The 27967-nt window shown below is 36.6% G+C and overlaps 1 protein-coding gene across 7 annotated transcripts in view; it reads right to left on the bottom strand.

The window, feature by feature from the left end:
• The window catches only part of Mp (Multiplexin), an 884548-nt gene that overhangs the window by 56746 nt on the left and 799835 nt on the right, over window positions 1-27967 (bottom strand). For 3 of the 7 annotated variants that reach the window (XM_065230396.1, XM_065230397.1, XM_065230398.1), the window contains 4 exons: window positions 24869-24997; window positions 12156-12182; window positions 983-997; window positions 493-623 (listed from right to left, as the gene is read on the bottom strand). In XM_065230396.1, coding sequence (XP_065086468.1) covers window positions 493-623; window positions 983-997; window positions 12156-12182; window positions 24869-24997 — 302 coding nt within the window. The remainder of the gene's footprint in view (window positions 1-492; window positions 624-982; window positions 998-12155; window positions 12183-24868; window positions 24998-27967) is intronic. The other 4 variants (XM_065230395.1, XM_065230401.1, XM_065230400.1 and 1 more) reach the window with 2 other exon arrangements.

The following is a 27967-nucleotide window of genomic DNA, read 5'->3' as shown; positions in this document are numbered from 1 at the left end:
TCTGATTCTATTTAACTAGCTTCATGTCGGCGGGCTTGAACGTTCGTCATGCGATGTAAGGGGATCGATGGCCTAGTAGCAAACATTTTTGCTTTGTGAGCTGAAGATCATGTTATCGCAGGCTGCATTTCATTACTGAGTTGATAGAGTTACATCATTCGCTTATCAGACTGCAAATATTGTTCGCGTGAAGCAGAGCATGTGCTCTCTCTCTCTATTGTTGTACGTCAGGATATATTTATTGTAAGGTTGACACACATTGTACCATTATATATTTAAAAAACTTTGTGGTGTTTAATAGTGTCTTGACTAACCACTCTATTGTCGTTAATCTGAACACTGTGATTTTTTTTCACAATGTGGTAAATCTCTAGAGGTATTCATTTGAAAAGGGTTTCACTAGCATTTCATGCTTTTCAATTGATATTTAGAGTGATGTTAACTACTTCGTCCTGCTTCTCTATGGACAAAAAAAAAAGTAAACGGACTTACCTCGACGACAGGAACGCCCTGAATGTCCCCAGGAGACCGGCCCGCCGCGCTTGCCGGTAGCAGTTGTAATCGGCTCCGCGGATGCCCTGCATGTCACCGGGGAATGGTTCGTTAAGTGCTCCCATCCGCAGCTGTGTGGAATAAGAAATAAGGAGATTTCCAGATCAGATTTTCACGCTTTTCTTCGGCTTACCAACTAAATGGAAGGGGAGGCAATAATCAAATGATCGTAAATAAGGACAGTTTATGAAAGGCACACAAAAACCATAACCTAACAAATTGATGGAAAATGGAATCGTCTTTTGTTTTCATTCTAAAACTATAGGAATAAAAGAAACTAAACCACTCGCCACAGAACTGAAAACGATAAAATGTGAGTTGTATTCCTACGCTACGGAATGAGAGTGTGCTGGTTTTTCTTTCAACTGGTTCCGGGACAAGGGGGGACAAATACAGGGATGTGAAAATTAAAAATTCTGCCGTTTTTTACCATTCTGGGCAACCACTGCATATTTTTTCGGTTCCGTACGTCCCAACCAAGAGTTTTTTTTTTGCGTGGTTCGTTTGTTTGGTTCAACAAACGTGTTCAAATCGAGAATTAGACGAGAGGGAAAGCAGAAACGAGAGAGAAAAGACAAGAAAGCCAGAGATAAGGAAAAAGGTTTAGCCTTCGCCTTTGAGATGCTTTTTTTTTTAATTTTCTTGCAAAAGTCGATGGAAATCAGTGCCATAAAAAGAACAGAAAAATATGAAGGGGAAAAGGTAAAGCAAGTTTTAGTAGGTAGTACGGAGGGTGCGAAGCGAAGGTGAGTGGGTGGGTCGTTATCTGGAATTGTAATTGCTGAAATTCAATTATTTTAATCGTGATTCTAATGATGGTGGCAGCATTTTAAAAGAAGACATTTGGATGATGGTGTGGGGACTGGAGTGTGGGTGGGAGGGGGGTGGGGGGGTGGATAATGCTAGAAAGAAATGATTTTTTAGTCCTTCTTCTGTTCCTTAAGTGCTTTTTCGCTGATGATGGCGGTGATTATGGCGGATCTCGCTGGCCTCTTTGAATACTTAAGAAAATGGTCTCACTGCAATTGTGAAATGATGGTGAAATCATAATCGTTATTGATCGCTCTTAATTTGGATGGAGAGGTGGGCTGTGAATACTTATAATGTCGGATGATGAATGAGTGATGTTATTAAAACGAGTTTGAATTAAGTTATGTTGAATATGAGTGCTGCTGGTAATCAACAATTAGGTGCTTGTAACAATGGGATCATGAATAAAATTTAATCTTTTCATTGGGAAGTCAGCAAATCTGAATTTCAGAAATTCTGAAAATCAGAATCAGACAATTAAAGATCAGAAAAAAAAAGAAATTTAGAAAATCTGAAAATCAGAAGTCAGATCAGAAAATTGGAAAATCAGATAATCAGAAAACCAGGAAATCAGAACATCTGAAAATCAGAATATCTTACAATCTAAAATCTAAAGAATCAGATAATCAGACATTCAGAAAATCAGAAAAAAAAAATCAAAAGATCTGAAAATCTAAAAAATCAGTTAATCAGACATTCACGAAATCAGAAAATCTGAAACTCTGACGATCAGGATATCAGAAAATCTGAAACCAGCATATCAGCAAATTGGAAAATCAGAAAACCAGTAAATAAGAAGATCCGAAAATCATAAAATAAGAAGATCCGAAAATCACAAAATCAGAAAACCAGAAATAAAAAATCTAAAAATTAGAAAATAGGTAGAACAGAAAAAAAACATAAAATCAGAAAACCAGAAGATCCGAATATCCGAAAATAAGAAAATCAGATAACCAGAAAATCAAAAATTCAGAAATTCAGAAATTCAGAGAATCAGACAATTAAAGATCAGAAAATCAGAAAATCAGAATATCAGAAAATCAGAAAATCTGAAATTCAGACAATCAGGAAATCTGAAAATCAAAAGCCAGCATATCAGAAAATTGGAAAATCAGAAAACCAGGAAATCAGAACATCTGAAAATCAGAATCAGACCTCCAGGAAATCAGTCAATCTGAAATTCTGACAATTAGGAATTCAGAAAATCAGAAACCAGCATATCAGAAAATTGGAAAATCAGAAAATCAAAAAATCAGAAAACCAGAAAATAAGAAGATCCGAAAATCATAAAATCAGAAGATCCGAAAATCACAAAATCATATAATCAGACAATCAGAAGACCAGAAATAAAAAAAATGACAATCAGAACAGCAAAACATAAAATCAGAAAACCAGAAGATCCGAATGTCAGAAAATAAAAAAAATCATATAATCAGAAATTCAGAAATTCCGAAAATCAGGAAATCAGAACATATAACCCAGTAGCACACTTTCATCACAATAAGTTATAGTAACTTGTTTATGTCTGAAATAAGACGTATATAAGTTCCTACAATTGATTTTTGACAAGCTTGCTACTAGGGAAACATAACAAAATAAATTCAGGAAATCTGAAAATTTGAAAATCAAACAATTTAAAATTCAGAAATTCTAGAAATCATGAAATCAAAATTTTCATTTATTTTTCTTTTTTTATTTTTATTTTTTTCAGAAAATTAGCCGATCAGATAATCAGAAAATAAGAAATTTTGAAAATCCGGGCATAAGAAAATAAAAAAAAATCTGTAGATTTGAAAATTTTAGAATAAAAAAATCAGAAAATCCGAACCTCAGAAAATAAGAAAATCAGAAAATCAAACAATCAGAAATTCAGAAAAAAAAGAAGATCAGAAAATCAGATAATCAGAACATGAGACAATCAAAAATTCCGAAAATCCGTGAATCAAAAAATTCTGAAATTCTAAAATCTGAAAATCAGAAAATCAAAACATCATATAATCAGAAAATAAGACAATAAGACAATCATAAAATGAGAAAGTTAGATTGCCAGAAAATCAGAAAATTCAGATATCAGAAGCTTTTGATAATCAAGATATAAAATCAGAAAATCAAAAAATCAGGTAATCCGAAAATCAGGAATCCCCAAATTCTGAAAATCAGAAAATCTGGACACCTTTTTTAAAGATCTGAAAATTTCAAAATCTAAGTATCTGAATATCTGAATATCTGAAAATTTCAAAACTATAAAATCCTTGGTTCATTTAAATAAGAAAATCACATAATCAGAAAATCAGAAAATCCACACATCATAAAATCATAAAATCAGTAATTTAAAAATTTTGAAAATGAAAATCAGAAAATTCTAACATCAGAGATTCTGAAAAATCATAAATTCAGAGAAGTAGAAATTTAAGAAATCAGAAAATCATAAAATCAGAAATTCAAAAATGTAGAAAATTAAGAAATCTGAAAATCAGAAAATTAAATAATCAGAAAATAAGACAATCAAAAATTCAGAAAATCCGTGAATCAAAAAATTCTGTAATTCTTAAAATCTGAAAATTAGAAAATCCAAACATCAAATAATCAGAAAATAAGACAATAAGACAACCATAAAATGAGAAAGTTAGATTGCCAGAAAATCAGAAAATTCAGATATCAGAAACTTTTGATAATCAAGAAATAAAAAAATCAGAAAATCAAAAAATCAGGTAATCTGATAATCACGAATCCCCAAATTCTGAAAATCAGAAAATCTGGGCACCTTTTTTGAAAATCTGAAAATTTGAAAATCTTAGTATCTGAATATCTGAATATCTGAAAATTTTAAAACTATAAAATCCTTGGTTCATTTATATAAGAAAATCACATAATCAGAAAATCAGAAAATCCACACATCATAAAATCATAAAATCAGTAATTTAAAATTTTGAAACTGAGAATCAGAAAATTCTAACATCAGAGATTCCGAAAAATCAGAAATTCAGAGAAGTAGAAATTTAAGAAATCAGAAAATCATAAAATCAGAAAATTAGATAATCAGAAAATAAGACAATCAAATATTCAGAAAATCCGTGAATCAAAAATTCTAAAGATCTGAAAATCTGAAAATCGATACATCAGAAAATCAGAAAATCATAAAAATAAAAAAAATCTGGTAATCCGAAAATCAGAAAATCAAAAAATCAGGAATTCCCAAATTCTGAAGATCAGAAAATCTGGACATCAGCAAATCAGAAAATATAAAAGTCTGAAATTCTAAATATCTGAAAATACGAAAATCTGAAAATTAAAAAATACTTAATTTATAAAATTAGAAAATCAGAAAATCCGCACATCATAAAATCATAAAATCAGTAAGAAAATCAGAAAAAAAACAGAACACCAGAAATTCAGAAAATCAGAAATTCAGAAAAGTAGAAAATCAGACAATCAGAAATTAAGAAAAGTAGAAAATTAAGAAATCAGAAAATCAGATAATCAGATAATCAGTTAATCAGAAAACCAGATAATCAGAAAATCAGAGATGCAGAAAATCATAAAATTAGAAAACAAGAAAATCAGAAAATCAGAAAATCAGAAAATCAGAAAATCAGAAATGCAGAAAATCAGAAAACGGGAAAATCATAAAATCATTGGGTAATTTTCCAGCGTTAAAACTTCAATTGGTAAATCTTCCATTTTGAAGCTTTTATTCGTCAATTATTGCCCTAAACTGACAGATCCAGTTAATTTTCTAGTTAATGTTCTAGTACTATGTGCAGCGAATCCAAACACATAAAGCTACCAACGATACAGACAAAACGGTTGCTACGACCATGACAAACTCGCTCTGTAACATAGCTCGATCCGAGTGGTAGATGGATAATGATATATTGCTTGCCTGCTTTGTTGCAATATACATGATGAGGACATAGCTTAATATGAATCGAGAAAAGACATAACAAAAAAATCCCATTAACACACGTGTAGGTATCATCTTCGGCTTTACTTCGTGAAGCAGCTTGCCAACCATTTGCTCGTTTCCTTCTACCACCCCGAGTGAGTTGTGTCGCACGGGCTGCTTGTCATGAAAAAGAACGAAGAAGATTATATCATTATTGCTTTGCACTTCTGACATAGCGTTATTATTCGGTTCGTTGATCGCTTGTCATTTTGTCATTTGGAGATATTTTTTATTCCTTGACTCTGTGTGGTTAGTTTTCTAGTGGAAAATTGTTCTAGTGGCCAACTGTCCATTAATCAATTTTCTAGTGGTTTATTTTTCAGTGGTCAACTTTCCAGAGGTAAATTTTCCAGTTGTTAATTTTTCGGTAGTCAATTTTTCAGTAGTCAATTTTTCAGTGGTAAACTTTTCAGAGTTAAAATTTCAATTGGTAAATTTTTCATTTTTAATTTTTCACTGGTCAATCATTTTTTTTCCTTTGGTTTGTTTTTTTCCGTCGATCTTGTTTTCCGTGCTGAGCACCAATGCTACCGACGTGCCAGGAAGGCAGCTCGCACACCTGGACCCTACCTATCGACCCATCAACTCATGAACCGGGGACCAACGGCTTTACTTCCCATCCGAAGGAAGGCGTGATCAGAGATGTTATGCCTCAGAACATCCCGGCAGCGCCAACTGGGATTGAACCCAGGCCTGCTGGGGTGAGAGGTAATCACGCTTACCACTACACCACCGGCGCCGTTAAAAACTGACAGATCTAGTAGTAAATTTTCTTATAGTAAAATGTCCAAAGGTAATTTTATTGTAGCCAATTATGCAGTGGTCAGTTTTCCTGTAGCCAATCTATAAATTTTCTAGTGACTAATTTTTCAGTGATCAATTTTTCAGTGGTCAATTTTCCAGTGGTACAATTTTCCAGTTGTCAATTATCCAGTGCTTAATTTCCCAGTGCTTAATTTCCCAGTGGTCAATTTTCCAGTGGTTTATTTTCCAGTGGTTGATTTTCCAGTGGTCAAATTTCCAGTGGTCAATTATGCAGAAGTCTATTTCGCAGTAGAAATTTTGTTAGTCAGTCAGTCAGTCAGTCAGTTTTTCAGTGTTAAATTTGCAATTCAATTCTAATTTTTCCCGGTTGAAATTAGTCAATTATTGCCCTTAGCTGGTTGTTCTAGTGGTCCATTATACAAGGGTCAACTTTCCAGCTTTCCAACTTTCAGTGGTCAATTTGACAGTGGCTAGATAATAATCTAGTTGTCAATTTTTCAGTGTTAGAATATCAATTGGCAAATTTTCCATTGATCAATTACTACCCTATACCGACAGTTCCAGTGTGAGATTTTCTAGTATTTCTAGTAGTCAATTTTCCAGCGGATCGTTTTCCGGCTGTCAATTTTCCAGTGGTATATTATCTAGTGGTAAACTTTCCAGTGGTAAATTTTCCAATGGTCAATTTTTTAGTGATTCATTTTCCAGTGGTGAACTTTCCAGCGCTACATTTTGTTGTGGTCAATTTTTCAGCGGTAAATTTTCCAATGGTTAATTTTGTAGTGGTAAATTTTTCAGCGGTATGTTTTACTGTGGTCAATTTTCTAGGGGTGAATTTGCAGTGATAATTTTTCCAGTGGTCTATTTTCAGTAGTCTATTTTCCAGTGGTCTATTTTCCAGTGGTTAGTTTTGCATTCATCAATTATCCAATTGTCTTTTCTCCAGAGGACAAATTTGTAGTTATCAATTTGCCAGTGGTAAATTTTCCAGTGGGAAATTTTCCAGTGGTCAGTTATCAAGTGGTCAATTTTTCAGAGGTCAATTTTCCAGTGGTCAATTTTCCAGCGGTCAATTGTCAAGTGGTAAATTTTTCAGTGGTCAAATTTCCAGTGGTCAATTTTTCATTGGTAAATTATGTAGTGGTAAATTTTCCAATAGTAACTTTTCCTGTGTTCAATTTTCTAGTGGTGAATTTGCAGTGATCATTTTTCCAGTAGTAAAGTTTCCAGTGGTCTATTTTCTTGTTGTCAATGTTAAAATTTCCATTGGAACTTTTTCCATTTTTATTGGTTTATTGGTCAATTATAGACCTTAACCAGTGGTTAATTTTGCATTCATCAACTATTCGATCGCCTATTCTCCAGAGGACAATTTTGTAGTTATCAATTTGCCAGTTGTAAATTTTCCAGTGTTCATTTTTCCAGTGGTAAATTTTCCAGTGGTCATATGTTAATTTTGCATTCATCAACTATTCAATCGCCTATTCTCCAGAGGACAATTTTGTAGTTATCAATTTGCCAGTTGTAAATTTTCCAGTGTTCATTTTTCCAGTGGTAAATTTTCCAGTGGTCAAATGTTAATTTTTCATTGCTCAATTTTCCAGTGGCCAGTTGTCAAGTGGTCAATTTTTCAGTGGTCAATATTCCAGTGGTCAATTTTCCAGTGATGGATTATCAGGTGGTCAATTTTCCAGCGATAAATTTTCCAGTGGTAAATTTTCATGTGGTCAATTTTCCAATGGTCAATTGTTCAGTAATCTATTTTGCAGAGTTGAAATTTTTTTAGTCATCAGTTTTTCAGTGTTAAATTTGCAATTCAATTCTACTTTTTCCCGGTTGAAATTAGTCAATTATTGCCCTTAGCTGGTTGTTCTAGTGGTCAATTATACAGGGGTCAACTTTCCAGCGGTCAATTTTTTAGAGGTAGATTTTCCGGTGATCAATCTTACGGTGCACAATTTTCCAGTGGTAAATTTTTCAGTGGTCAATTTGGCAGTGGTTTATTTTCTAGGTGTCAATTTTTCAGTATTTGAATATCAATTGGCAAATTTTTCATTGATCAACTATTACCCTATACCGACAGTTCCAGTGTGAGATTTTCTAATAGTAAATTTTGCAGTGGATCGTTTTCCGGGTGTCAATTTTTCAGTGGTCAATTTTCCTGTAGTAAATTTTCCAGTGGTAAATTTTCCAGTGGTAAATTTTCCAGTGGTAAATTTTCCAGTGGTAAATTTTCCAGTGGTAAATTTTCCAGTGGTAAATTTTCCAGTGGTAAATTTTCCAGTGGTAAATTTTCCAGTGGTAAATTTTCCAGTGATTCATTTTCCAGTGGTGAACTTTCCAGCGCTACATTTTGTTGTGGTCATTTTTTCAGCGGTAAATTTTCCAATGGTAAATTTTGTAGTGGTAAATTTTTCAGCGGTATGTTTTACTGTGGTCAATTTTCTAGGGGTGAATTTGCAGTGATAATTTTTCCAGTAGTAAAGTTTCCAGTGGTCTATTTTCAGTAGTCTATTTTCCAGTGGTCTATTTTCCAGTGGTCAATTTTTCAGTGGTCAATTGTCAAGTGGTAAATTTTTCAGTGGTCAATTTTCCAGTGGTCAATTTTAAATTGGTAAATTATGTAGTGGTAAATTTTCCAATGGTAACTTTTCCTGTGTTCAATTTTCTAGTGGTGAATTTGCAGTGATCATTTTTCCAGTAGTAAAGTTTCCAGTGGTCTATTTTCTTGTTGTCAATGTTAAAATTTCCATTGGAACTTTTTCCATTTTTATTGGTTTATTGGTCAATTATAGACCTTAACCCACACCACCAGTGATCTATTTTCCACTGGTTAATTTTGCATTCATCAACTATTCAACCGCCTATTCTCCAGAGGACAATTTTGTAGTTATCAATTTGCCAGTGGTAAATTTTCCAGTGTTTATTTTTCCAGTGGTAAATTTTCCAGTGGTTAAATGTCAAGTGGTCAATTTTTCATTGCTCAATTTTCCAGTGGCCAGTTGTCATGTGGTCAATTTTTCAGTGGTCAATATTCCAGTGGTCAATTTTCCAGTGGTGAATTATCAGGTGGTCAATTTTTCAGCGATACATTTTCCAGTGGTAAATTTTCATGTGGTCAATTTTTCAGTGGTCAATTGTTCAGTAATCTATTTTGCAGTTGAAATTTTCTAGTTATCAGTTTTTCTGTGTTTCAAATTCAATTCTACCTTCTCCAGGTTTAAATTAGTAAATTATTGCCCTTAGCTGGTTGTTCCAGTGGTCAATTGTACAGGGGTAAATTTTTCAGTGGTCAATTTTCCAGTGGTAGGTTTTCCGGTGGTCAAATTGCTGGTGGGTAATTTTACAGTTGTTAATTGTTCAGTGTTAGAATATCAACTGGCAAATTTTCCATTTTTCAAGTTTCAGTTCATCAATTATTGCCCTGAACCGACAGTTCCAGTGTTCGATTTTCTAGTAGTAAATTTTGAAGTGGTCGGTCTTCCAGGAGTCAATTTTTCAGTAGTAAATTTTTCAGTGGTAAGTTTTCCAGTGGTCAATTTAACACCGATGAGCTTTCCAGTAGTAAATTTTCCAGTGTTCATTTTTCCAGTGGTAAATTTGCCAGTGGTTAATTGTCAAGTGGTCAATTTTTAAATATTAAATTTTCCAGGGGTCAATTGTTAAGTGGTCAATTTTCCAGTGGTAAATTATGTAGTGGTCAATTTTCCAGTGGCAAGTTTTCCTGTGGTCAATTTTCTAGTGATGAATTTGCAGTGATAATTTTTCTAGTAGTAAAGTTTCCAGTAGTCTATTTTCTAGTTGTCAATGTTAAAATTTCTATTGGTAATTTTTCCATTTTTATTGGTCTATTTGGTCAATTATAGCCCTTAACCCACAGTACCAATGGTTTATTTTCAGTAGTCTATTTTTCAGTGATCTATTTTCCAGTGATTTATTTTGCATTCATCAATTATCAAATTGTTTATTCTCCAGAAGACAATTTTGAAGTTATCAATTATCCAGTGTTCATTCTTCCAGTGGTCAATTGTCAAGTGGTCAATTTGTCAGTGGTCAATTTTCCAGTAGTCAATTTTCCATTGGTCAATTATCAGGTGGTCAATTTTCCAGCGATAAATTTTCCAGTGGTAAATTTTCATGTGGTCGATTGTTCAGTAGTCTATTTTTCAGTTGAAAATTTTCTAGTTATCAGTTTTTCAGTGTTTCAATTCATTTTACCTTTTTCAGGTTTCAATTATTAAATTATTTCCCTTAGCTGGTTGGTCAATTTTCCAGTGGTAGGTTTTCCGGTGGTCAATTTTCTGGTGAGTAATTTCCCAGTTGTCAATTTTTCAGTGTTAGAATATCAATTGGCAAATTTTCCATTTTTCATGTTTCAGTGTTCGATTTTCTGGTAGTAAACGTAGAATATATCGGGAATTGGTAATCATTAATTTACAGGCAACCAATTTCCAACTGTTCAATTTTCTAGTGTCCAATTGATAAAAGCCTGGTTTTTTAATTGCCTTAATTGCCTACTTTAAAAAAAATGAATTATCTCATTTTCCATAGTCAGTTTTTAACTTTAAAATGTTCTTTTGTCTATTGGTTTGCTTCACTCGTTCTTTCAGTTTATTTTTATTTTTGGTCCAATTATAAATTGTTAATTTTTCAATTGTCCAACTATCCAAAGTTGAGCTTTGCCCAATAAAAGAATTCGACTTCAATCGACTAAGCCATAACGCATTAATTAATACGACTAACCGATTTCAACTGTCCAATAGTTTTCCATTCCATTTCCAATGGCGACCAAAAATAAAACAATTCAAAAAGCACTTCACCGACTTTCCACTTCCCAGTTTGACTTTCATTAAACCGTACTCCACCCCCATGCCCTCGCCGCGCTCTTGACAACCGTCCGTGAAAATTCAACCGACCATTAAATAAGCCTTCACGCAGCAAGAAAAGTGTCAAAAAGAGTTCAAACTGCACTTTCGTCTCATCTTCATCGTCCTCAGCTGGTCGTCGTGGTTGTCGTCGCACTGCATGCCAGCCGGAAAACAACCAAAACCGGCGGCGCGCGGCCGTCCATTTTGGGGAACAAGTGATGACAGTTAGTCAGCCGGTTGCCATGCAAAAATCTGCTCGGAACTTTTGTCACGCTCCCGGAGGGCAAATTGCACAGCCGGAAAAACAATTTCTGCTCATCTGGTTCCGAAAAAAAAGCCATTATTCGGACGCAAAAGCGATTTGTGGTTATTCTTCTTTTTTTTAGTAGGGAAAAGTTAAAGCTTTTCTCCACAGTTCCTGGTCACTTGAGTCGTCCGTCGGGGGGACATAGCAAGGCCACGGAAATTATGTCAGCTATAAAATTATCGTTTATTATCATAAATTAGGATTCGCTGCTCGGTACGGTGCTTGTTTGAAATCCGGAATGCATGAAGGAAAAGTTTTGACCAGTTGTCAGATTTTTGGCGGGAGATTTGGATTCCGCTCTGGTTCCCGGCAGGAAGTTGATTTTTTGATTGTATGTTCATGCGAAGGTTTTTTTTTCGGAGGAATTCGGGGAGCGTTGCGGTCGGAAGCCAGCCACAAGCGACGAGTGAGCGTGGTGAAAAGTTTGAGATCATAATTTTCACACGCTCCGGGCCAAATACGCGAGGGATAATTTTCCGTTACTGTCGAGATCAATTAAAGTTTCGGCAAGTTTTCCCTCCGCAGGCTGGCAGCGGGCGGAGGAAATTATGTAAATTGTTGACTGAGGAAAATTGAAATTTTATGCTTTAAGCTTCCTCGAGAGATGATGCCGATGATGATGTGGGTGGTTTTTCGCTGTTTCTGGGAGCTGATGCGAGATGATTGTTAAAAAAAAAAAAAAGATGTGATGTGAAAAGAAAAGCAACAGAGAAATTCAAAACAATGCCAAAAATAACTGAGGTGCCCAGAAAAGGGTTCTGAGTAAACAAAGAAGGAGTAAAGGATTTTCAGGCTTACGAAAGAGGGTGGGGAAACGGTGCGAAGGTGAACAAAAGAAGAAAAGCTTTCTTGTTTTACTTTTTTTTTGTTTGATGGTTAAGAGGGGACGCTTCGAGGATATATTTACCGACTCATATTCCGGGGTCGCTGTGAACTATAGGCATGCAGGCACATTTCGGGGTTGATTGTTTGGTTGGTTAGTAGTTGACGTGAGGGAACGGAGCGTTAGTTGGCCGTTGGTTGATGGGAGAAAAGAAAAAGGAGAAGTTGTGCAGTGAATAAATCTGTTGTAATTTGTTTCTTCAGGTTAATTGGTTTCGTATTACATAACAACTGTTGACGTTTAGTAGGCACTCTATATTATATTTTCGATGCGGGTTAAAATGAAAAGTGGCGATTTTTGGATTATAGTGCTAGGCATTTCACTTCGTACAAATGAACCTGCCAAACCCAACAAACAATTTGAGCTGATTAAAAGTTGAATAAGCCATTTTTTAGCTTAAGAAGCAAAGCTCTGCTTGAATAAGTTCTTATTCAGCTTTCAATGTATGATGGGAAACTCTTCAAAATCCAATATAGTATTTAGATGCGTTTATAAAAGATGTTTTTGAGAAAAGAACTGTATCGCATCAAATGACGATCACCTGAGAACAGTATACAATAGGATCTTTTAATGGTTCCAAGGAAATTATGAGAAGAATTCTAAGGGGGAATTCTAAGTAACATTCCAAGTGAATTCTGAGTAGGATTCACGTGGAATGGAGGTTTAAGGATAATTCCAAATGAGTTCCAAAGAAATCCAATGCTTAGGATAGTTACAAACATATTCTGAGCAGCACTTCAATAAATTTTTGGGAGCATTTCTTGCAAACTCCGTGGAGAATGTCGACGGAATCCTGCAATTTTGAGGCTAAATCCAAAGGAAATCTGAGGCGAGTTTCAGAGGAATTCTGAAGAAAATTTCATAGGAATTCTGTGCCAAATTTTAAGAAATTTCTAGGCGAATCCTCAGGATAGTTTATCCAGAAGTCTGAGGACAATTCCAAAACAATTCTCAGAAGAGTTTCAAGGACATTCAGAGAATTTTATCTAATAATAATTGATAGAAAATCCTTCAATGGAATGTTTTAACGGATATTCAAAGATACCTCCAATGGGCTACTGAGAATTTCAAATTCCAACAGAATATCGAGTAGAGTTTCATGAGAGTGGCTTTGGAGAAAAATTCCACAAAATTCGGTGGAGGGATTTTGATGGGTATTTTTTCGAGTCAAATAGGAAATGTTGATGATAATTCCATGGAAATTTTCTGGATAATTTTGAATAAGACAAATTTGAGGAGAATTCCATGATAATTCCGAACAGAATTTCATGGCATTTTGAAAGGAGTTCTGAGTAGAATTTAAAGGTAATTTTGGAGGGGAATCCGTGAGAAGAATTCTGGGTGAATTCTAAGAAGAATCGTAAGGGAATTCTGAGGAACATTCGAAGAGAATTCTCAGTAGGATTCCCGGGGAATGGAATTTAAGGATAATTTCAATTCCAAGGGCTTTTCTGGAGAAATCTGAAAAGAACTTCAAGATAAATCTGAGGAGTATAACATAATTCCGAACAGAATTTCGTGGCATTTTGAAAGGAGTTCTGAGTAGAATTTAGAGGTCAATTTGGAGAGAAATCCGTGAGAAGAATTCTGGGCAAATTCTAAGAAGAATCGTCAGCGAATTCTGAGGAACATTCGAAGAGAGTTCTCAGTAGGATTCCCGGGGAATGGAATTTAAGGATAGTTTCAATTCCAAGGGCTTTTCTGAAGAATTCTGAAAAGAACTTCAAGATAAATCTGAGGAGTATAACATAATTCCGAACAGAATTTCATGGCATTTCGAAAGGAGTTCTAAGTAGAATTTAGAGGTAATTTTGGAGGGAAATCCGTGAGAAGAATTCTGGGTGAATTTTAAGAAGAATCGTAAGGGAATTCTTAAGAACATTCGAAGAAAATTCTCAGTAGGATTCCCTGGGAATGGTATTTTAAGGATACATTCAATTCGAAGAGCATTTTCTGAAGAATTCTGAATAGAACTTCAAGATAAATCTGAGGAGTAGAACATAATTCCGAACAGAATTTCGTGGCATTTTGAAAGGAGTTCTGAGTACAATTTAAAGACAATTTTGGAGGGGAATCTGTGAGAAGAATTCCGGGCGAATTATAAGAAGAATCGTAAGGGAATTCGGAGGAACATTCCCGGGGAATGGAATTTAAGGATAGTTTCAATTTCAAGGGCATTTTCTGAAGAATCTTGAAAAGAACTTCAAGATAAATCTAAGGAGTATAACATAATTCCGAACAGAATTTCATGGCATTTCGAAAGGAGTTCTAAGTAGAATTTAGAGGTAATTTTGGAGGGAAATCCGTGAGAAGAATTCTGGGTGAATTCTAAGAAGAATCGTAAGCGAATTCTGAGGAACATTCGAAGAGAATTCTCAGTAGGATTCCCGTAAATGGAATTTAAGGATAGTTTCAATTCCAAGGGCATGTTCTGAAGAATTCTGAAAAGAACTTCAAGATAAATCTGAGGAGTATAACATAATTCCGAACAGAATTTCATGGCATTTCGAAAGGAGTTCTGAGTAGAATTTAGAGGTAAATTTGGAGAGAAATCCGTGAGAAGAATTCTGGGCAAATTCTAAGAAGAATCGTAAGGGAATTCTGATGAACATTCGAAGAGAATTCTCAGTAGGATTCCCTGGGAATGGTATTTTAAGGATACATTCAATTCGAAGAGCATTTTCTGAAGAATTCTGAATAGAACTTCAAGATAAATCTGAGGAGTAGAACATAATTCCGAACAGAATTTCGTGGCATTTTGAAAGGAGTTCTGAGTACAATTTAAAGACAATTTTGGAGGGGAATCTGTGAGAAGAATTCCGGGCGAATTATAAGAAGAATCGTAAGGGAATTCGGAGGAACATTCACGGGGAATGGAATTTAAGGATAGTTTCAATTTCAAGGGCATTTTCTGAAGAATCTTGAAAAGAACTTCAAGATAAATCTAAGGAGTATAACATAATTCCGAACAGAATTTCATGGCATTTTGAAAGGAGTTCTGAGTAGAATTTAGAGGTAATTTTGGAGGGAAATCCGTGAGAAGAATTCTGGGTGAATTTTAAGAAGAATCGTAAGGGAATTCTTAAGAACATTCGAAGAAAATTCTCAGTAGGATTCCCGGGGAATGGAATTTAAGGATAGTTTCAATTCCAAGGGCTTTTCTGAAGAATTCTGAAAAGAACTTCAAGATAAATCTGAGGAGTATAACATAATTCCGAACAGAATTTCATGGCATCTTGAAAGGAGTTCTGAGTAGAATTTAGAGGTAAATTTGGAGAGAAATCCGTGAGAAGAATTCTGGGTGAATTCTAAGAAGAATCGTAAGGGAATTCTTAAGAACATTCGAAGAAAATTCTCAGTAGGATTCCCGGGGAATGGAATTAAAGGATAGTTTCAATGCCAAGGGCATTTCTGAAGAATTCCGAAAAGAACTTCAAGATAAATCTGAGGAGTATACCATAATTCCGAACAGGATTTCATGGCATTTTGATAGGAGTTCTGAGTAGAATTTAGAGGTAAATTTGGAGAGAAATCCGTGAGAAGAATTCTGGGCAAATTCTAAGAAGAATCGTAAAGGAATTCTGATGAACATTCGAAGAGAATTCTCAGTAGGATTCCCTGGGAATGGTGTTTTAAGGATACATTCAATTCGAAGAGCATTTTCTGAAGAATTCTGAATAGAACTTCAAGATAAATCTGAGGAGTAGAACATAATTCCGAACAGAATTTCATGGCATTTTGAAAGGAGTTCTGAGTAGAATTTAAAGACAATTTTGGAGGGGAATCCGTGAGAAGAATTCTGGGTGAATTATAAGAAGAATCGTAAGGGAATTCGGAGGAACATTCCCGGGGAATGGAATTTAAGGATAGTTTCAATTTCAAGGGCATTTTCTGAAGAATCTTGAAAAGAACTTCAAGATAAATCTAAGGAGTATAACATAATTCCGAACAGGATTTCATGGCATTTTGATAAGGAGTTCTGAGTAGAATTTAGAGGTCAATTTGGAGAAAAATCCGTGAGAAGAATTCTGGGTGAATTCTAAGAAGAATCGTAAGGTAAATCTGGGGAACATTCGAAGAGAATTCTCAGTAGGATTCCCGGGGAATGGAATTTAAGGGATACTTTCAATTCCAAAAGGAATTTCTGAAGAATTCCGAAAAGAACTTCAAGATAAATCTGAGGAGTAGAACATAATTCCGAACAGAATTTCATGGCATTTTGAAAGGAGTTCTGAGTAGAATTTAAAGACAATTTTGGAGGGGAATCCGTGAGAAGAATTCTGGGTGAATTATAAGAAGAATCGTAAGGGAATTCGGAGGAACATTCCCGGGGAATGGAATTTAAGGATAGTTTCAATTTCAAGGGCATTTTCTGGAGAATCTTGAAAAGAACTTCAAGATAAATCTAAGGAGTATAACATAATTCCGAACAGAATTTCATGGCATCTGGAAAGGAGTTCTGAGTAGAATTTAGAGGTAAATTTGGAGAGAAATCCGTGAGAAGAATTCTGGGTGAATTCTAAGAAGAATCGTAAGCGAATTCTGAGGATCATTCGAAGAGAATTCTCAGTAGGATTCCCGGGGAATGGAATTTAAGGATAGTTTCAATTCCAAGGGCTTTTCTGAAGAATTCTTAAAAGAACTTCAAGATAAATCTGAGGAGTATAACATAATTCCGAACAGAATTTCATGGCATTTCGAAAGGAGTTCTGAGTAGAATTTAAAGACAATTTTGGAGGGGAATCCGTGAGAAGAATTCTGGGTGAATTATAAGAAGAATCGTAAGGGAATTCGGAGGAACATTCCCGGGGAATGGAATTTAAGGATAGTTTCAATTTCAAGGGCATTTTCTGGAGAATCTTGAAAAGAACTTCAAGATAAATCTAAGGAGTATAACATAATTCCGAACAGAATTTCATGGCATTTTGAAAGGAGTTCTGAGTAGAATTTAAAGGTAATTTTGGAGGGGAATCCGTGAGAAGAATTCTGGGTGAATTCTAAGAAGAATCGTAAGGGAATTCTGAGGAACATTCGAAGAGAATTCTCAGTAGGATTCCCGGGGAATGGAATTTAAGGATAATTTCAATTCCAAGGGCTTTTCTGGAGAAATCTGAAAAGAACTTCAAGATAAATCTGAGGAGTATAACATAATTCCGAACAGAATTTCGTGGCATTTTGAAAGGAGTTCTGAGTAGAATTTAGAGGTCAATTTGGAGAGAAATCCGTGAGAAGAATTCTGGGCAAATTCTAAGAAGAATCGTCAGCGAATTCTGAGGAACATTCGAAGAGAGTTCTCAGTAGGATTCCCGGGGAATGGAATTTAAGGATAGTTTCAATTCCAAGGGCTTTTCTGAAGAATTCTGAAAAGAACTTCAAGATAAATCTGAGGAGTATAACATAATTCCGAACAGAATTTCATGGCATTTCGAAAGGAGTTCTAAGTAGAATTTAGAGGTAATTTTGGAGGGAAATCCGTGAGAAGAATTCTGGGTGAATTTTAAGAAGAATCGTAAGGGAATTCTTAAGAACATTCGAAGAAAATTCTCAGTAGGATTCCCTGGGAATGGTATTTTAAGGATACATTCAATTCGAAGAGCATTTTCTGAAGAATTCTGAATAGAACTTCAAGATAAATCTGAGGAGTAGAACATAATTCCGAACAGAATTTCGTGGCATTTTGAAAGGAGTTCTGAGTACAATTTAAAGACAATTTTGGAGGGGAATCTGTGAGAAGAATTCCGGGCGAATTATAAGAAGAATCGTAAGGGAATTCGGAGGAACATTCCCGGGGAATGGAATTTAAGGATAGTTTCAATTTCAAGGGCATTTTCTGAAGAATCTTGAAAAGAACTTCAAGATAAATCTAAGGAGTATAACATAATTCCGAACAGAATTTCATGGCATTTCGAAAGGAGTTCTAAGTAGAATTTAGAGGTAATTTTGGAGGGAAATCCGTGAGAAGAATTCTGGGTGAATTCTAAGAAGAATCGTAAGCGAATTCTGAGGAACATTCGAAGAGAATTCTCAGTAGGATTCCCGTAAATGGAATTTAAGGATAGTTTCAATTCCAAGGGCATGTTCTGAAGAATTCTGAAAAGAACTTCAAGATAAATCTGAGGAGTATAACATAATTCCGAACAGAATTTCATGGCATTTCGAAAGGAGTTCTGAGTAGAATTTAGAGGTAAATTTGGAGAGAAATCCGTGAGAAGAATTCTGGGCAAATTCTAAGAAGAATCGTAAGGGAATTCTGATGAACATTCGAAGAGAATTCTCAGTAGGATTCCCTGGGAATGGTATTTTAAGGATACATTCAATTCGAAGAGCATTTTCTGAAGAATTCTGAATAGAACTTCAAGATAAATCTGAGGAGTAGAACATAATTCCGAACAGAATTTCGTGGCATTTTGAAAGGAGTTCTGAGTACAATTTAAAGACAATTTTGGAGGGGAATCTGTGAGAAGAATTCCGGGCGAATTATAAGAAGAATCGTAAGGGAATTCGGAGGAACATTCACGGGGAATGGAATTTAAGGATAGTTTCAATTTCAAGGGCATTTTCTGAAGAATCTTGAAAAGAACTTCAAGATAAATCTAAGGAGTATAACATAATTCCGAACAGAATTTCATGGCATTTTGAAAGGAGTTCTGAGTAGAATTTAGAGGTAATTTTGGAGGGAAATCCGTGAGAAGAATTCTGGGTGAATTTTAAGAAGAATCGTAAGGGAATTCTTAAGAACATTCGAAGAAAATTCTCAGTAGGATTCCCGGGGAATGGAATTTAAGGATAGTTTCAATTCCAAGGGCTTTTCTGAAGAATTCTGAAAAGAACTTCAAGATAAATCTGAGGAGTATAACATAATTCCGAACAGAATTTCATGGCATCTTGAAAGGAGTTCTGAGTAGAATTTAGAGGTAAATTTGGAGAGAAATCCGTGAGAAGAATTCTGGGTGAATTCTAAGAAGAATCGTAAGGGAATTCTTAAGAACATTCGAAGAAAATTCTCAGTAGGATTCCCGGGGAATGGAATTAAAGGATAGTTTCAATGCCAAGGGCATTTCTGAAGAATTCCGAAAAGAACTTCAAGATAAATCTGAGGAGTATACCATAATTCCGAACAGGATTTCATGGCATTTTGATAGGAGTTCTGAGTAGAATTTAGAGGTAAATTTGGAGAGAAATCCGTGAGAAGAATTCTGGGCAAATTCTAAGAAGAATCGTAAAGGAATTCTGATGAACATTCGAAGAGAATTCTCAGTAGGATTCCCTGGGAATGGTGTTTTAAGGATACATTCAATTCGAAGAGCATTTTCTGAAGAATTCTGAATAGAACTTCAAGATAAATCTGAGGAGTAGAACATAATTCCGAACAGAATTTCATGGCATTTTGAAAGGAGTTCTGAGTAGAATTTAAAGACAATTTTGGAGGGGAATCCGTGAGAAGAATTCTGGGTGAATTATAAGAAGAATCGTAAGGGAATTCGGAGGAACATTCCCGGGGAATGGAATTTAAGGATAGTTTCAATTTCAAGGGCATTTTCTGAAGAATCTTGAAAAGAACTTCAAGATAAATCTAAGGAGTATAACATAATTCCGAACAGGATTTCATGGCATTTTGATAAGGAGTTCTGAGTAGAATTTAGAGGTCAATTTGGAGAAAAATCCGTGAGAAGAATTCTGGGTGAATTCTAAGAAGAATCGTAAGGTAAATCTGGGGAACATTCGAAGAGAATTCTCAGTAGGATTCCCGGGGAATGGAATTTAAGGGATACTTTCAATTCCAAAAGGCATTTCTGAAGAATTCCGAAAAGAACTTCAAGATAAATCTGAGGAGTAGAACATAATTCCGAACAGAATTTCATGGCATTTTGAAAGGAGTTCTGAGTAGAATTTAAAGACAATTTTGGAGGGGAATCCGTGAGAAGAATTCTGGGTGAATTATAAGAAGAATCGTAAGGGAATTCGGAGGAACATTCCCGGGGAATGGAATTTAAGGATAGTTTCAATTTCAAGGGCATTTTCTGGAGAATCTTGAAAAGAACTTCAAGATAAATCTAAGGAGTATAACATAATTCCGAACAGAATTTCATGGCATCTGGAAAGGAGTTCTGAGTAGAATTTAGAGGTAAATTTGGAGAGAAATCCGTGAGAAGAATTCTGGGTGAATTCTAAGAAGAATCGTAAGCGAATTCTGAGGATCATTCGAAGAGAATTCTCAGTAGGATTCCCGGGGAATGGAATTTAAGGATAGTTTCAATTCCAAGGGCTTTTCTGAAGAATTCTTAAAAGAACTTCAAGATAAATCTGAGGAGTATAACATAATTCCGAACAGAATTTCATGGCATTTCGAAAGGAGTTCTGAGTAGAATTTAGAGGTAATTTTGGAGGGAAATCCGTGAGAAGAATTCTGGGTGAATTTTAAGAAGAATCGTAAGGGAATTCTGAGGAACATTTTCGGGGAATGGAATTTAAGGATAGTTTCAATTTCAAGGGCATTTTCTGAAGACTCATGAAAAGAACTTCAAGATAAATCTGAGGAGTATCACATTATTTCATGGCATTTCGAAAGGAGTTCTGAGTAGAATTGAAAGGTAATTTTGGAGTGAAATCCTTGAGAAGAATTCTGGGTGAATTCTAAGAAGAATCATAAAGGAATTCTGAGGAACATTCGAAGAGAATTCTCAGTAGGATTCCCGGGGAATGGAATTTAAAGGATACATTCAAATACAAATACAAACTCTGAAGAATCATGAAAAGAACTCCAAGATAAATCTGAGGAGTATAATATAATTCGGAACAGAATTTCAAGGCATTTCGAAAGGAGTAGTATTTAAAGGTAATTTTGGAGGGAAATCCATGAGAAGAGTTCCAGGTGAGTTCTAAAAAGAATCATAAGGGAATTTTTAAGAACATTCGAAGAGAATTCTGAGTAGGATTCCCGAGGAATTAAATTTTAAGGATAGTTTCAAAAGAGTTCCAAATAAATCCAATTCTGAGGATCGTTGCAAACATATTCTGAGCAGCACTTCAATAAATTTCTGGGAGCAATTCTAGCAAACTACGTGAAGAATGTCAACGGAATCCTAAAGAGAATTCATTTGCAATTTTGAGGATAAAACCAATGGAAATCTGAGGCGAGTTTCAGAGGAATTCCGAAGATAATTTCATAGGAATTCTGTGCCAAGTTTTAAGAAATTTCTAGGGGGATCCTCAGGATAGTTTATCCAGAAGTCTGAGGACAATTCCAAAACAATTCTCAGAAGAGTTCCAAAGAAACTATGAGACGGTTATGAAGGAAATCGAAATCTGAGAATGATTGAGAGAAAATCCTTGGAATGTTTTAATGGATTTGCTAAGATACCTCCAATGAGATTCTGAGGATAATTCCTACAGAATATCGAGTAGAGCTTCATGAGAACCCAAAGCGTATTTCAAGTGACTTCGGAGGAAAATTCCAAAGAATTTGGTGGATATTTTGAAAGGAATTTTTGCGAATAAATGTAGGAAATAGTGATGAGAATTCCATGGGAATTATCTGGATAATTTTGAATAGAATAATAAAACAAATTTGAAGAGATGTTCAGGATAAATCTGAATTTAATTTCATGGTAATTCAATGGTGTAATCGAATCACTTTTGAGTAGCTATAGCTTCCGGTGGAATGAGTACGTTCGACTAAATTTTGAGCTGTTGCGAGCTACCGTTTCAGGATGTTTGGCTTATCGGCGTTTGGCATAAAGACGTTTATCCGAATGGACGTCTGGTCGAATGGATGTTTGGCCGAAAAGACGCTTTTTTTAAAATAATTAATTTAAATGAATTATTGCTTCGAACACATTCAACTATTCAGAAAGCATTCAACGTGTATTTTTGTTACTGTATATGTGAAGTTTACGATTTTCAGAGTTGGTAGGAAAAGCTATACTAATATCAATATGATACTTTAGTGCCATAATTTATTAGCTAGAGAAAGTTCTGAAGAGGATAGATTGATACCTCCACTAGAGTTGGTTTTATGAGGGTTCTGTTGACCATGATTTAGACTTGTACCATGCTTCAACAGTTCTGAGTCTGATTGGATAAAAAATTACCGTTTTAGAAAGTGTCATGTTGGCGTGATTGGGACAGTCTTAAGGCTGCCAACACTGTACTAATCTACCTGTTTACGGTCGGCTGATGTTTATTCAACATTCGTTATTGTGTTGATTCAATATTGCTTTGCTCTTTTGGTATTTTTTGCAATCATTATTCGTCGTTTTGTTGTTAAAAAAAATACGAACAAACCAGGTTTCCCTTATCATAAGTCTATCTATGTTGATATTCGTTTCCCACGAAGTACGCTTTCCAACGAGCATCCAATGTTTATCGCAACAGCCCAATCTATTCCACCAGTCGTTTCATATTTACGCCGAAAAGATATTTATACTGATTGTTTGCACAATTCCCAAATTGAGCAGCATACTAAATATGATTTTTTCAGTTTATTTTCGGTTGTATTTTTTTTGAGACAGACAAAAACTGGCCAAAAGAATACTCGAGTCACTCGACAAAGCTTTCCCCCCACCCGTTTCGTTTGCCCCGCCTGCCACCACACAAAGCTTCTGAATAAAATAGAGAATAGATGAAAATATTATCCCGCGGGGCTTATCGCGTCCGAGTGTTCCGAATGTGTGCACGGGTCTAGCCTGACGCAGATCTCTCTATCTGAGAAACGAAAAGGAAAATATTTAGCGTACCTGCTACCAACCAATCCAGCAAGTACTGTATAGATGCACATCGTTTTCCCCACCATAGCCGTCGGTACCGTAAACTGGAGGGAAGTTGACCACTTTATTGCATTTTACAATACCGAAGACATCATATCAAGAAGACAGGCAGATTTGTCAAAGTTGAAGTGATAAGTAGGAGCTCAATCTCTCAATATGCATTTTGATGGCATACGATTTGTGATTTTCCACTCCCAGACTTCTGAATAGAATACCCCTTTTCCTTGATTCGGTTGCCGTCGATCTTGCTTTCCCGTACTGAGTACCAATGCTATCGATGCCAGGTAGACAGCTTCCACAGCTGGACCCTACCTATTGACCCATCAACTCATGGACCGGGGACCAACGGCTTTACTTCCCTTCCAAAGGAAGGCATGATCAGAGATTTTATGCCTCATAAAATCTCGGCGGCGCCGATTAGGATTGAAACCAGCCCCTATGGAGTGAGAGGTAATCCCGCTTATTACCACTACACCATCGGTATCGCTAGAATAGATTATCTGATACTGAAAAAGTTGTTGGTATCTTTTCTTATTCACTTTGATTAACATCCAAAGACTCTCATTTTTTGCATACTCGACACAAAAATATACATTTTAAGCCCCGCCCTACTCATTTAAACGGCGGGAAATCCTGTTAGGGGAGGGGCGTAGAAATTTTGTTGTTGTGCCGAGCAGGCATGGAAAATCATTTGCATTCATTTCGTGCATTCATTTACATTCATTTGCCTCTAACTTTTTTTTTTCAATAGCATTCCGCAAAATGATGTTTAGAGCTTTTGTAGGTTTTGTTATTAACTACAACTTTTGTTAACAAGTCAAATCCGTATCTCTTATGCATGACGAAGCAGAGCGAACAGAAGCCACTACTATTTTTCAGTGAATGTATTTTACATTCACTGAAAAACAGTAACAAGTTCTGCCCGCTCTATTTCGTGATGCATAAGAGATACAGATTTGAGTTTAGGAGCAAAACTTGTAGTTAATAACAAAATCCACAAAAGCTCTATTCATCATTTTGCAGAATGCTGATGATGAAAAAAATTAGAGGCAAATGAATGTAAATTAATGTATGAAATGAATGCAAATGATTTTCCATGCCTGGTGCCGAGTATGCAAAAAAGTAGGGAATTCAAGAACAGAGATACCAGATATGTTTTGTAGTATCAGGTGCTCTATTTTGAAGTCTGTGAAAGGGATGTATAACGGAAATCAGTTGATACATTATTTCCGATAGATCATCCGGAGCTTTCACTTTTTAACCGGTAGATGGCGAGATTGTGCGAAGCGATGAGTCTTCTTGATATGTTGAATCCGATAAAGCTTATCTTCAAGGCGGAAGATCTAATGGCGACCAGCTTCCCTCCGTTCGACGGTACCTTGAGGCTATATACGAAGGATGGAGCATTGCCGTAACAACATTGTTCGCTTCACGTGCGGAGGGGCTGGAGCCCGCAGTGCCAGCAGCGGATGATAATGAAGAGACGTTTTAAATTATAAATATTGGATTATTATTCCGAAAAATGAAACATAAATTTCAATGACAGCGTTTGTGTCATAAATTTTTCGCCGAATCGCCACCGTTGCTCGATGTTGTGCCGTATCAATGCAGTGGGGATGCCGGAAAGGGGCGGTAGCTTTGTTTCATGGGAAGCAGAAAGTGGCCTAATTTGAGGGCGACGGATAGGGTCGGTCGGCCAGTTCTTTCCGGGATTGGAAAATTTGACTACTGTGTGTGTGTGGGCGACCCGTTTTCATCCGTCCGTCGTTCGGTGCGGGAGGATGAAATTTTGAGGGGATATAAATTGTATTTTATTCTCGCCAGGATGAGGGCACAAAAGGCCATAAGCTTAGTAAGAGGCAGAGGGAGAGAAAGTATGGCCGTGGAACCCGGCAGACAGGTCAGGTTTGGCTTGGTGAAGAGTGAAGAAAGTGAGAATAATAAAAGATTTATTTTCGAATGTAAACTTACGAATGGTCCTTCCAGTGGCTGCGGGATGTTGTTTATCAGATTGGAAGCCTGCAGGTCGGGCCGGTGGGGCGGTGGTATCACGGTGGACGTTGGAGGTGCTGGCGTTGCGATCGGGACCAGTGTTCCAAGCTGTAAAATGAGAGGGAAAGAAATTTGTGGATTTAATATCGGTCGTATCGATTTTACGGTGAGTGACCTAATTGGGACCGAGGGTGGAGAGATTTAGGAAGGTGTTTTGAAAGATCGTTCGGTTCGGTTTATTTCAGCGGCGGATTATTTGTATGTTTAGAAGAGTTGAGCACTCTGTTGAAGCGAAGAGTTAGTACACAATTCAAGTTCAATTATGCAAAGTGCAAAACCCAAACATGTAGCCCCCGAAAAGGAAAATTAAAAACATCGAATCTCCATTTTAATTACCGCCTACAATAGTAGCCTCCCATTACATGCACTAAAAGAGCAGAGAGAAAACGATTTGCACCGAGCAGCATTCACTATATTGCCACAGCCTGGTGCCGGTGCAAACAAAATTCGTGGCTTTTAAAAAGGCAAAGTTTCCCATCCATAATAATTGGATCGAGGACACGAAGGAGCTTCGAAGTTAATGAAAATTGCATTTTGCACGTCGTAATAGCCACCTACCTACTCACGGTCCGCCATTATGCGATAATGAGATGTTGAGGTTGTGTGGCAACAGTGAGCGAGATAGATCGAGACGAGATTGGAATATCGGTCGAAAATTTGCAACGCCATTTATGGATGTTGTGGCCAAATTCCTTGATATCAAAAGCAAATTCTGTTGCTATCTTTTTCGATTTGCTTGAATCTTTGCATAATTGTTTGTTATGGTCAATCATTCTCATTTGAGCTAAAATTCAGCCATTTTGAATCTTCCAAAAACACCAACAAGCCGCCCTGAAAAAAAAAAACAAAGCTGCAAATACCGAAGAAAGAAATACGGATCGGAACAATCGGCACAGACCTACGCGACGAAATAAGGACTACGATTGGAAACTCGGAACATGGAACTGCAAATCACTCGGCTTCCCGTGTTGCGATAGGTTAATCTATGACGAACTTCAACCACGCAACTTCGAAGTCGTAGCACTGCAGGAACTTTGCTGGACGGGACAAAAGGTATGGAAAAGCGGACATCGAGCGGCTACTTTCTACCAGAGCTGTGGCACCACCAACGAGCTGGGAACCGGCTTTGTAGTGCTGGGTAAGATGCGCCAACGCGTGATTGGTAGGCAGCCGATCAACGCGAGGATGTGCAAGTTGAGGATTAAGGGCCGTTTCTTCAATTACAGTATCATCAACGTGCACTGCCCACACGAAGGGAGGCCCGACGACGAGAACGAAGCGTTCTATGCGCAGCTGGAGCAGGTGTACGACGGCTGTTCGCAACGGGACGTCAAAATCGTCATCGGCGACATGAACGCTCAGGTAGGGCGGGAGGCAATGTATAGACCGGCAATCGGGCCAAACAGCCTGCATGCCGTATCGAACGACAACGGCCACGTGAACTTTGCAGCCTCTCGAGGAATGGTAGTTCGAAGTACCTTTTTCCCCCGCAATGATATCCACAAAGCCACCTGGAGATCACCTGACCAACACACAGAAAACCAAATCGATCACGTTCTAATCGCCGCGAAATTCTTCTCCGACATTATCAACGTCCGCACGTACCGCAGTGCGAACATAGATTCGGACCACTACCTAGTTGCAGTATGCATGCGCTCAAAACTCTCGACGGTGCATAACACACGTCGAAGTCGAACGCCGCGACCCAACATTGAGCAACTACGGGACGCCGGAGTTGTCCAGGACTACGCGCAGCAGCTGGAAGTTGCACTACCCACGGAAGAGCAGCTTGGCGCAGCTTCTCTTGAAGATGGCTCGAAGGAAAACCGTTCAGCCATAGGTACTGCCATAGTACTGCTGCAGCGACACTAGGTACTGCAATCCCGGACCGAAGAAATGACTGGTTTGACGGCGAATGCAAGCTTTTAGTAGAGGAGAAGAATGCAGCACGGGCGAGAATGCTGCAACACCGCACGAGATTGAATGTGGAGCGATACAGACAAAACTCGGTTTTCCGAAGGAAGAAGCGTCAGCAGGAAGACCGAGATCGCGAGGCGATGGAAAATCTGTACCGCGCAAACGACACACGGAAGTTCTACGAGAAGTTAAATAGTTCGCGCAAAAGCTACGTGCCGCAAGCCGATATGTGCAAGGACTTGGACGGTAACCAGTGATGCCACATTTTGTCGAAGTTCAATCTGTATTTTCATCGCAAAAAATCTTTTTAATCTGTATCTGGCTGACAAAAATCTGTGAAAAAATCTGTATAGTTTCTATATTATAGTCTCATTGCGAATTTACGTAAATCTCCATTGAGCAAATTCGTAGTTCAGAAGGAGTTTGTTCAATGTTTTGAATCATGAAAAATTACTAAAGTTTGCTCTCTAAAGAATTTGTCTATTTTAAAAATCTTGAAATCATACAATCTTGATTTTTGGACTGTTTTGTCTCTTCTACTGTCTGAAAATACAAAACATTCAGTACCAGTTGCAAGATACAAATCTGTTTCCGACTGAAAATTTCCTAAATGAAGTAACTATCACAATACCCTAGAATTTGATTTATTTATGTCTCAGATTACGCAAACCTTTATCTGGACATTTGACATAACACAGAACTTTTACAGGAAGTTTAGTCGAATTGCATGCAAATTTTTTATTTCTGTAATCACGCTTTTTAAATTTAAAAATATCCAGTTGATTCTTCGACTCACAAACTGTAATCAACCACTTTGTGGGTTTTCTAAAATGGCTTGTTTACCGAGTTGACAAAAATATATTTAATTAACCTTCGTATCTGTCACCAGGTGACGTGGTTAATTAAACAAATAGAAAGGAAACTAATATTCCTTCCAACGAGAAATCAGAACATCAGAAGTGAAAAATACGATTTGGGTTTGATGCTCAGATTGAATTCAAGCTGCTCAAAAGGAAGAAATGATTATTTATATGAATTAATAAATTAAAAAAAAACAATACAAAATATATTCCCTTTATTTGAAAAATCTGAAAAATCTGT

The sequence above is a fragment of the Ochlerotatus camptorhynchus genome, unplaced genomic scaffold (assembly GCF_037179485.1).
Source record: "Ochlerotatus camptorhynchus isolate MF236.1 unplaced genomic scaffold, CSIRO-AGI_Acam_v1.1 ptg000330l, whole genome shotgun sequence".
Classification (NCBI taxonomy): domain Eukaryota; kingdom Metazoa; phylum Arthropoda; class Insecta; order Diptera; family Culicidae; genus Ochlerotatus; species Ochlerotatus camptorhynchus.
The sequence above is the reverse complement of the archived record's forward strand: the minus strand, read 5'-3'. Positions and strand labels throughout refer to the sequence as shown.